General features: G+C 36.5%; 2 protein-coding genes across 2 annotated transcripts; one reads left to right on the top strand and one right to left on the bottom strand.

Moving 5' to 3' along the window:
- The first annotated feature begins 571 nt into the window (after positions 1-571).
- On the top strand, positions 572-1,373 carry LOC116133285 (cyclic nucleotide-gated ion channel 1-like). Its single transcript, XM_031418995.1, has 2 exons — positions 572-663; positions 829-1,373. Exon 2 carries the CDS (start codon positions 847-849, stop codon positions 1,189-1,191), a length of 345 nt encoding a protein of 114 aa, XP_031274855.1. The 5' UTR covers positions 572-663; positions 829-846; the 3' UTR covers positions 1,192-1,373.
- Positions 1,374-1,472: 99 nt separating this feature from the next.
- Positions 1,473-6,966, bottom strand: LOC116133304 (plastidial pyruvate kinase 4, chloroplastic-like). Its single transcript, XM_031419017.1, is given in 6 exon segments — positions 1,473-1,753; positions 2,326-2,580; positions 2,582-3,184; positions 3,781-4,573; positions 6,045-6,085; positions 6,872-6,966. Coding segments are annotated over 6 exon segments (1,926 nt in total). The 3' UTR covers positions 1,473-1,614.
- Between the last annotated feature and the right edge of the window lie 4,924 nt (positions 6,967-11,890).

Raw genomic sequence — 11,890 nt, 5'->3', positions numbered from 1 at the left:
TTACGTACTTCACATATCTGTTTATGTCTTGGGTGGTCACCCTTTCATTCGAGACTCCCCAGGCTTGGGGAAGTCTTTTCTTCTTCTACATAAGTAAGCAAAATTGCTTCCTTTGTTAGTAATATTAAAACTTATATCATGTTAACTCTCTTGCTGGACCCATTTTAACAAGTTGAGCATGTGCCTTTTTATTAACTAAAATTTATGTATCAATTGCATGCAGTTCTATGGCCCAAGGCCGCAGTGGAAGTAGTGATGTTGAGGAAAACTTGTTCGTGATTTGGATCTTTCTAACTAGCCTCATGTTAATTTTCCTTGTGTATGGGAGATTGCAGGTTGCTATATATTTTTCTAGTTCTTGTCTCTTATATAGTTGATTTATTATGCTACGGATTAGATGAATTACAAAAGAACAATGAGTTTAACTGTGTTTCATGTGTGAAACAGATATATCTGCAATTTGGAACCCAAAGATTAGAGGAGAGAAGATTGAGGGCACGAGAGACAAGGCAGTCGGGAACCTTTAGAATGCTCCCTGAGAATCTTCAACGGGAGGTTTACGCGAATTACCAACAATTTGATGCAGAACATTATCTCAACTCTCTCCCAGAGCACCTGTGTAACCAAATAAAAAGAGAACTTGGTCTGCCAGTGCTCAGGAAGGTGAGTTCGTTTTCAAACTTTCTACTCATTATTGATTATCTTTTCAATAATCAACGTGAAAAAATACAGAACGGGGCTAAATGAAGAATTTAAAAAAAAAAGCTAGTGAATGACAAATCAGATTTTTGACTGACATGTCTATTAATCCTGGATCTGTTTAATTAGGTGCCACAATTTGGAGGAATGGAGGAACAATTTTTTAACCAAATGTGTAACCGTCTTCAGCCAGTGCTATACACGAGACGGTCTTACATTGTAAGGCAGGATGAGCTAATTAGGCAGATGCTCTTCGTGATGCAAGGCAGTCTATCAACGAGTACGAACGGTGGAGACATTGTCCTCAGGGCGGGTGACTATTGGGGTGAAGAACTTCACAATTGGGCTATTGATACTAACCCATTGCCCCCATTGCCCAGCTCACCTGGAACTCTTTGTGCTTTAACTGAAGTTGAAGCATTTGCTCTAATGGCTGAAGACCTGAGGGAGGTTGTACACGAATCTTTGAATGCAGGGGCGGGTCAACCCTAGGCATCTAGGGCTCCAAATCAGACCGAGTTAATAATTCTTTCTGACCTTTTGTTATATTTCTCTTTGTAACAAGGGTATCGTGTGTTTTACTGAAGTCTGGAGACCAAGGAGAAAACCATCCTTTTTGAAAATTTAACTATACATACAACAATGTACAAGTTATACAGTTTAATTTGATGTGTAATAACAGGATCACCTCATTTCAAGGTAGCAGACCTCAATATCAGTTCTTATCCCAGGTTTTATTGCAGAAAGAGTAGGTTAGAACCACCAAAATCTGATGACAAAAAATGGGTTCGTTGAAAGAAACAATAGTAGCAGATACTAAGTTTGCATTCAAGCAAAGACAATGTACGGGAGTTGAGATTAATCTCATCTAGTGTGCTCATTAGAAAAGGATGGTTATATACAAGAGAAAACTTTTCAGTGAAAAAAGTGCCTCCAAAGTAGAAGAGGCTTCAGGTCTGCTTTCGTCTGACAAGTGTTTAGGTGGAGGATGGTATCCAAAGTTGAAACAGCTTCCACAATATATTTTCCTTTGTTTAACATTACGCAGCTTGCCCTGCAAAAGAGAAGAACATACTTCGCTTAATCCCTACCTATATTATTGTATTAGCGCAATTTTTCTAGAAAAATTAAAGATAAAGATATTATGCTAGTGACAAACTGAAATACCTGCTAAGAAAGATCCAAAACAACTCTGTGTACATATTCAAAGAATAATTATAACCTGGCTTGACCTCAATTAATCAGAATGAATTTGCAGGTTATCATCCTACAGCTTATGCTGATTTTCAGATCAAAACTGGTCTCAACAGCTATTTTCAGCGGAAATAACTGCGATAGCCTAACATTTTAAGGCAAGATGGCCAGGACAACAAAGATAACGTGCGTTTTAGTTAAGTCTTGAGACCAAGGAGAACACCATCCTTTTTGAAATTAACTGACTTGCAAAAGCAGTAGTAAATGCTAATAATCTTAGGTACCTATGGAAAATATCTAAAAATTGGCTATATAGGTCTTATCATTCTCATCAGGCCATAGATACACGAGCAAGAGTGAAGATGAACCTCTATCAATGGAACTTCTCTGATCAATATAATGAATTTCCAGGGTAACGAAGTGGACACTTACCTCCTTCCATTGACAACATCGGTAATCTCAGCTCTGGTAGGGACACCAGACTTGACAAGTGACTCTAGAACCTGAGTTGCCCAAATGACTGGTACATGGGCAGCTCCACAAATAGACAGAATTTCTTCCTGTATATCAGCCAACCTTTCCCACCCACACTCCACTGCAAGATCTCCTCTCGCAATCATAACCCCCAGAGGATTTGATGATTTCATAGCTTCCAAAAGCATAAGAGGCAGTTTCTCAAACCCACTCTGTCTCAATCTTCAAAATAATACCCAGGTTCTGAAGTTTCCGTTTCTCCAATTCTTGACGGAGCACAACATTATCACTAATATCTCGAACAAAAGAAACACCCACCATGTCGGCATGCAAGGCAACAAATTCAAGATCCATGAGATCCTTTGTAGTAAGACCTTCAAACCGAATATTGCTTTCCGGGATGTTTATGGATTTCTCTGAGCCAAGTTTAGCACCTCTAAGACCGGCACGAGTGATAAAGACAACAATCTCTGAATTACTTGCTCCCTGGATTACTCCCCAAATCTTTCCATCATCAAAAGCTATAGGCTCTCCAGGTTTGACTGAATCAAATAGATAGCCAGAAGAACAAGTTATCCTATGAGCACCACCAGCTGGACCAGACAAATCTTCCTGTTCCAATGAACCATCTCGTGATATGACTAGCAGGTCTCCAACTCTCAATCTGATAAATTTCTCTTTGGCAGGGACATCCACCACCTTTCCAGCTAAGAGCCTACCTTTCTTTACTTTAGTATACAATTCTGTCCCAGACTGAACATAAGCAGTCCTTGTACATTCAGCCACAAACCCTGTACCAGAAAAAACATGAAACTGTCTAGTAATCTGTTAAGTTTCTAGGGTTAATGAAAACCTAATTCAGTGGTGAAAATCTAGCAACAGATCATCAATCGAACTCATGACAGATAAATAGAAACAAGAATAGAACAAGACACAGCAAAATTATAGTGGTTCGGCTTTACAGCCTACATCCACTCTCCAAGGCTCACACTAGGGTTTTTATTATCAATCAAGAGTGTACAATGATAATGATTCCATCAGAACATAAGGGAAAGATTAAACAAGGAAAGAACACACCAATTTTGAAAAGCCCTAACTCTCTCAACCCGAAATCTTCCTTTCCCTCTAGCACCAGCAGGTGTTAAATACACATGCTCTACGCCTGAGTCATCATCCAGCTGTCTCTGATTCTCCATAACCGCAAGGTCTCAAAATCAATTCGGGAACCTTCCAAAAAAGTTGTGAGTTGTCGGAGCAGAAACAGAAAAGAGAGAGAAAATGGTGTCTGCGAAAAAATGAGATAACCCAACAAAGCAGACAGCATTTTAGGTTTGGCCCAAAACGACGTCGCATAAGAGAGTTGACTTGAACACTTATGCTGACTTCCACCGTGGCAAATAAGGGCCACGTCACCACATAATCTTGAGAGTCCTTTTTTTCCCTCAGGCATCATAAAACTTCGAAGTATCACCTTCCTTGAGCTCACTGAGAAATCTTTGGTCATCTATGAACAGAGCTGCATCAGGAGACAAGTGAGAAGGAGGAGGAGGAGGATCTGATCCTTTGTAAGAAAGCCAAACTTGAGCTGGAAACATCACATTTCCAGTAGCATTTTTCTTGGGGGATATTTTAGTTACACATCGACCAGGCTTCAAGCTCCCTGTACAGATTTTCGGTCCAGCTAAATCCATAAGAATTCGACATGGCATCTCCAGCATTTGAGAAGTTCTTTTTACTCTTCTGATTATTTCACTCCAGACACTAGGGTTTCCATGAGCACAATTTATCCTAATAATGGAGGCACCAGCCTTAAGAACGTCACCTATAAGTGTGTCACTCTCGGTGGCCTCTTGCCCAATTGTCACCATAACTTGAGTAGTTCTGTTACCCCGAAGTGAGCCCAACAATAACTCTTTATTGGACAACAGTTTCTTCCTCATCGCTCTAACTGTGAACTTCTCATTTTGCTGTTGGTACAATATTTCCTGAGTGCAACTTCCCACACTAATGTTCTCTTTTTTATCTAGAGAAGTAGTATTCCGGTTCTCCAATAGTTGGATTCCGGCATTTAGACATGCAAGAACGTATGAATTGATAGTCTTCAAATTCAAAAGACCAGTAAAAGAGAGATCTTCCCTCAGCTGCTCAATGTCAAGGCCTTTTAGAGCCAGATAATGAATTAAGTTTGTTGCACTCTCCAAGTAATGATATACAAAATGTATGTAGATATATAGTATTTAGAAACATTTAAGCTAATGTAGTTCATTAAGGCAATGTATTGATATAATTTTTACCAAAAAAAGTCACTGATCTTTTAGGTATTTGGAGGCTTATGGTATTTGATGGCTATAGAAAGAGTAACTGATTGCTGGAAAGAAGCCTGTTCATATGATTTCGGGATATTCCAAGATGCTCTTCATATGGTATTGTGGAGGAGACAAAAGTTTATGCCCAAGCTCTTCTACTGTTAAGATGGGGATTGATAACTACAAGGTTTGTTCTATATGTATATAAATATATAAAATCATTGAAAATAAAGAGAGGGTTATCCATATAAAAAACTGCATAACACATATAAATGCTTTGGTTGTTGAAAGATAGTTTGAGTTCTGCTATTACTAGCTACACATATGAGGAATATTTAATATATAATATTATATATATAATTAAATAAAAATAATAATATTTTAATGTATCGTTTGTAATGGTCAATGGATATATATGATTGTCTAATTTTATTTGGATATGTATTATTTATATTTATAATATTTAGGAAAAAAAAAATAAAAAATTATAAAAAAAGGGAAAACCAGTTCAAAATCAGTTTTCCCTCAAAACCGGTTCGTTTCGGTTCAGAAATTTTTTCAAACCGAAAAACTAGTTCGGTTTAAAAAGCGGTTAACCGGTGTTAAAAAAGCCGTTTAATATTTATATTTAATATATATATATATTAAAAATAATAATAAATTTTTAATATATCATTAATAGAGTCAATGAATATATATGAATCTAATTCTAACGCTTTTTAAGTCCCTATAATAGCTACACATATGAGGAATTATATATGCCAGCTGGTTGGTTTGAACGGGTCAAGAAAGAGGGAACCGCTGAAAGAGAAGGGTAATTTTGTAAGAAGTTGACACGTGTGAGATGATAGGGTAATTTTGCAATCTTTGAAGCTAGAAGGAATTTTGCGCAACAATAGAAAGATGAATAGGGTAATTTTGTAATCTTTGAAGCTAGAAGGAATTGCGAACAATAGAAGGCGGGGTCAAAGAAAGAGGGGACACGTTCTTCCACCTCATTCGAAAGAGAGGCTGTCCAAAACAGAAGAGGCATAACTGAACCCCTATTCTAATGTTTAAACTAGCCATTAACTTTTTGGGCTCTTGCTAGTAATGTACTAGCAAGAAGCCCATAAGATTGTAGCTTTGGATAAGAGATTTGCGGAGCTTTTATCTTTTTATCATTCCAGCGTGTGTAAATTAAGTACTTCCTTTCTTTTTTAACATAAGGAATAAGGATTGTAAATCCTTGCCTCTTGATGCCAATTTTTTGCTCGGTCCTTAGCGTGTCCAGGGCTCCTGACTCTTTTAGGAATCTCCTTGTGTGGTTTATTTTTTTATTCTTATGATATTACGTACTTCACATATCTGTTATGTCTTGGGTGGTCACCCTTTCATTCGAGACTCCCAGGCTGGGGAAGTCTTTTCTTCTTCTACATAAGTAAGCAAAATGCTTCCTTTGTTAGTAATTAAAACTTACATGTTAACTCTCTTGCGGACCCTTTAACAAGTTGAGCATGTGCCTTTTATTAACTAAAATTTATGTATCAATTGCATGCAGTTCTATGGCCCAAGGCCGCAGTGGAGTGTGATGTTGGGAAAACTGTTCGTGATTTGGATCTTTCTAACTAGCCTCATGTTAATCCTTGTGTATGGGAGATTGCAGGTTGCTATATATTTTCTAGTTCTGTTCTCTATATAGTTGATTATTATGCTACGGATAGATGAATTACAAAAGAACAATGAGGTTAACTGTGTTTCATGTGTGAAACAGATATATCTGCAATTTGGAACCCAAAGATTAGAGGAGAGAAGATTGAGGGCACGAGAGACAAGGCAGGCGGGAACCTTTAGAATGCTCCCTGAGAATCTTCAAAGGGAGGTTTACGCGAATTACCAACAATTTGATGCAGAACATTATCTCAACTCTCTCCCAGAGCACCTGTGTAACCAAATAAAAAGAGAACTTGGTCTGCCAGTGCTCAGGAAGGTGAGTCGTTTTCAACTTTCTACTCATTATGATTATCTTTTCAATAATCAACGTGAAAAAATACAGAACGGGGCTAAATGAAGAATTTAAAAAAAAAGCTAGTGAATGACCAATCAGAATTTGACTGACATGTCTATTAATCCTGGATCTGTTTAATTAGGTGCCACAATTTGGGAAGGGAGGAACAATTTTTTAACCAAATGTGTAACCGCTTCAGCCAGTGCTATACACGAGACGGTCTACCTTGTAAGGCAGGATGAGCCAATTAGGCAGATGCTCTTCGTGATGCAAGGCAGCTACAACGAGTACGAACGGTGGAGACATTGTCCTCAGGGCGGGTGACTATTGGGGTGAAGAACTTCACAGATGGGCTATTGATACTAAACCATTGCCCCCATTGCCCAGCTCATGGAACTCTTTGTGCTTTAACTGAGTTGAAGCATTTGCTCTAATGGCTGAAGACCTGAGGGAGGGTTGTACACGAATCTTTGAATGCAGGGGCGGGTCAAACCTAGGCATCTAGGGCTCCAAATCAGACGAGTTATAATTCTTTCTGACCTTTTGTTATATTTTCTTGTAACAAGGGTATCGTGTGTTTTACTGAAGTCTGGAGACCAAGGAGAAAACCACCTTTTTGAAAATTTAACTATACATACAACAATGTACAAGTATACAGTTTAATTTGAGTGTGTAAACAGGATCACCTCATTTCAAGGTAGCGACCTCAATATCAGTTCTTATCCCAGGTTTTATTGCAGAAAGGTAGGTTAGAACACCAAAATCTGATGACAAAAATGGGTCGTTGAAAGAAACAATAGTAGCAGATACTAAGTTTGCATTCAAGCAAAGACAATGTACGGGAGTTGAGATTATATCATCTAGTGTGCATTAGAAAAGGATGGTTATATACAAGAGAAAACTTTTCAGTGAAAAAAGTGCCTCCAAAGTAGAAGAGGTTCAGGTCTGCTTTCGTCTGACAAGTGTTAGGTGGGGATGGGATCCAAAGTTGAAACAGCTTCCACAATATATTTTCCTTTGTTTAACATTACGCAGCTTGCTGCAAAAGAGAAGAACATACTTCGCTTAATCCCTATATATTATTGTATTAGCGCAATTTTTCTAGAAAAATTAAAGATAAAGATATTATGCTAGTGACAAAAGAAAACCTGCTAAGAAAGATCCAAAAAACTCGTGTACATATTCAAAGAATAATTATAACCTGGCTGACCTCAATTAATCAGAATGAATTTGCAGGTTATCATCCTACAGCTTATGCTGATTTTCGATCAAAACTGGTCTCAACAGCTATTTTCAGCCGGAAATAACTGCGATAGCCAACATTTTAGGAAAGGGCCGGACAAACAAGATATATATATACTTTCTTCATACACGTTTATATATATGCCAACTTTCTTCATACACGTTTTGTAAACACTCGTGGTTAAGGGGAGGCATCGCTAATTTTTGCAAGCATAAATACAAGCGAGTGATTACCAAACTCTGAAAAAGCGAGTGGAGGGTTAAGCGAGTGGCATTCAAGTAAGGATTGCCCATTCCCTGCACTTTACAAAGCGTTAAATTTGAAACCTTCACCAACTTCTTATTGATAAAAATATTTTCGTTGAAGGTATTGCTTCATCTCTTCTGTCTTCTGGCCAAGTTATTTCTTCTTTCCTTGAATTCAAGGAAGGTGATCATCAAGGTGGTATATGCGGATCTTTACATACACGAGCCTGAGAATCTGACCAAGTTATTACTTCCAGTTCCAACTTTGTTATTGAAGGTTTGTGTTTTCGTGATATCTAATGAGTTAGTCAGTGGTACTTCAACTTTGATATTAAACCTTCGTGTTTGTTCAGTTTCCAGAACTAGAATTTGGAAGAAGATATGGCAGCACAGTTAAGGGGAGACATTGCAGACTTTTGTAAAGGAGTCTTGGCGTCCATAAACTTGCCTCCTCGATTGAGGAATATATTTCACCCACTGGAGGAGACTCCCTACAAGTGGACTTCAATTTGGCTCTCCATAATATCTACAATGTTGGATCCCTTGTTCTTCTACATTTTTCACGTCAATGATCACAAAAAATGCCTTCGGTTGGACACGAACTTGATGATTGCAGTATGCCTTATTCTGCTTCTTGTTGACTCGTGTCATATAATCTTCATCTGCTATCACGAAAGACGAAGGCGAATAATTTCTGTTGTCTTAGATGCCCTCTGCATTCTTCCTCTCCCACAGGTAATTAAGATGTAGTATAATTTATTGAAAATTTTCTCTACTAAAACAGGAAAATTAGTGTATCAGCATGAAATGACAGAATTATCCAAAAGTTTACACTAAATTTGTACACCAAATAACGTGGTAAAATCCTGACCGTTGATTAATATTAGTTGATAATAAATCAACGATCAAAATTTAATCACATCATTCGATGCACAAACTTGGTGCATACCATTGATAACTATAACATTACTCTCTTTCATGTATAAATTTGGTCTCTGGAACGAATGGGAAGAAAACAAAATGATGAGGTGGAAAGCGTCGCCAAAGTAAACAATGTCCGCCGTGAGTAGGATAGTTAGAAGTTGACACGTGTCAGAAGGTGTAATCTTATTTTCTTACATAGAAGGATATTTGGCCATATAAAATAAACTTATTGATAAAAAGCTGTGTCCAGGTGATGACTTTGATCATAAGAAGGGCAAGAGGCTCGGAATTTATTGATAAAGTGAAGTGGCTAAAATATACCATCATTGCGCAATACTTACCAAAGCTTATTCGTATCTGCAAGTTATATATAGAAGCTGAAAGAGCTCCAGGCATGCCTGTTGAGGTTATAAAACGGCTCAACGTTGCCTTCTGTTTCATTATTTACCTGCTTCCAGGTCATGTAAGTTCATGTTATNGAAGAAAAAAAAATTAAATTAAAAAAGCTATTTAAAAATTAAAACTATTCATTTTCTTTTTCCTTTTTCACATTTTCCGAGCAAATAATGACCTAAAAGACTTAAACTTTTGATGCTCAACAACATGAATAGTTTTTTTTTTTTTGTTTAGACAGAAAATGACCTGCACAAAATTTTCCCGGAAAAAGGCAGTTTTTTTCTGAGAGAGGGTGATAAAGCTTTTACCTTTTCGCAGGTTTTAGAATATAAGAATGGTTTTCCAGAGCTTTCGAAAAGAAAATTTATATAAACAAACAGGGGGATAATTTTTTTTTTTTTTTGCCTTTTTGGTTAAGAGCAGAGTACTTTCTGTTCTTGTCGCGAGAAAGTGAGAAAATGTCGAAGGGATGAAGGAAGTGTGACGAGCACGTGCCAGATTCAGTCAAATACTTCCACGTGGCAGAATCTATGACGATATTACTCTAGCTAGAGATACCTAGCCGCTATTTCTTCGGCTGCCACCAAAATTAGAATATTCATTTTCCAAATTTTTCAAATTTATTTTTATGATTTTATATGAGCTAATCTTTGAATTTTTTATTTTTTTAGGTAGTGAGAAGTAAAATAAGATGATTATTAATCGTATTTTTGAATTTAAAAACCTTTAAACTTACCTAATTTCCATAATTATTGGTGAGTGATACTACACTTACAAAGATATTTTACAAAGATCTTCATACAAAGTGATGTGGCAAAAAATGAATGGAATGAATGAAAATTCCATTCATTTTTTGCCACATCACTTTGTATGGAAATTCTTATAAGATTTCTTTATAAGTATAGTATTATTGATTATTGGTATACTCACAATGATATATTTAGCAACAAAACGCCCTATTTTGATTAATATTTGGTCCCCTAAATAAGAAATATGTATATTCATAAGAAGATTGCTAGAAGGCCTAATCATAGATTATATTTCTCTTACGTATTTTGGCTTCGTCATTTCCCTTTTAAGTTCTTACATTGTTTCCTCTGGGGCTTACAAATTCTAATATTAATTCCCTTGTTGGTAATTCTTATTGCTTCAAGTTTTATGGATGAAACAAAGCTTGTGAATGGAGGATATCTTCTTAGTTTAATCATATTTTTGGTTTAATTATTCTTCTTGTTTTTGTATTTCATTAGTATGTTATCTCGAGAATTAAAACCATTTTCGATTGAAAGAAATGTACCATAAACTCCTAATAACTTGTGAGAGAATATTTGGTTTTAAAAGAATTTAAGTAAAAATATTATTAAATGGCTTGAAAATTTTGTTTTTTTAAATGAAATTTTATAATTTCTTTTACATTATTAAGATGAATAATACTACACATACATCATTCTCATACAACATTTCTCATACAATATTATGTGGCAAGATATGATTGGGTGAAAGTTTAATTTTAACTTTAAATTGGTCAATCATATCTTGCCACATAATATTGTATGAGAAATGTTGTATGAAAATGATGTATGTGTAGTATTACTCTATTAAGATATGAAAATCAGCCCAGTTAATTTCTATTAAATATATTGAAAAGGAGCTAACCATTAAACCTCTGAGGTATGGTGTATTAACAAAAGTTCCTCTAGAGTTTATAAAATAACAAAATCTTCTTATTGTTATTGAGTCATTTGCACTTATAATATTACAAGCCAACGAATATTTGTCAAATTACCTTCATATCCTTTATTTTAACACCTAGAACTTAATAATAGGGGGATTTTTATAATTTAAAAAACCTCAGGAGAGTTATAATTCTTTTGAAAAAAATGTATATTTCATGTTGGAAGTAGAGGTGGAACAAATGGGTCGGGTTAGACGAGTCAACCCTAACCCAGCCCACAATGAAGAGGGTTGAACCCGGACCGCCAATAAGGCGAGCCGGGTTCAACCTAACCCAGCAGCAACCCTCGAGCAGGCTGGGTTGCAAAATGGCAATCCGCTGACCCGCTGGTTGCTGTTTTGTACCCGCTGGTTGCTGTTTTGTCCTTTCTAAAGAAAGGACCGCCAACCTGCGGGTTGGCTGTTACACACCAACGGCCAACCCGTCAGGTTGACCCGCGGGTTGGCCAAAAAAAAATTGAAATTTTTTTTTTCAAATTACCCCTTTACCCTTGAAATATAGCCGTTGGAGGGGTCTTTTCCATCATTTTTTTCTTCTATAAATTGGCCCTAAACTCTCACATTTTTCTCACAACTCAAATTCTCTCATTCTCTCATATTCTCTAATCTCTAATCTCTCGATTATTTATTTATTCTCTTAATCTCTTTGTTATCAATTTGCTCAAATTTTAATTTTTATTAGTTTTTG

Source organism: Pistacia vera, unplaced genomic scaffold, assembly GCF_008641045.1.
Source record: "Pistacia vera cultivar Batoury unplaced genomic scaffold, PisVer_v2 Contig268, whole genome shotgun sequence".
Taxonomy (NCBI): domain Eukaryota; kingdom Viridiplantae; phylum Streptophyta; class Magnoliopsida; order Sapindales; family Anacardiaceae; genus Pistacia; species Pistacia vera.
Note: the sequence above shows the minus strand (reverse complement) of the source record. Positions and strands in the feature narration are given on the sequence as shown.

Bases quoted from the DNA above. Each gene is read 5' to 3' on its own strand.
- LOC116133285 (XM_031418995.1), top strand. From the start codon at position 847: ATGGAGGAACAATTTTTTAACCAAATGTGTAACCGTCTTCAGCCAGTG.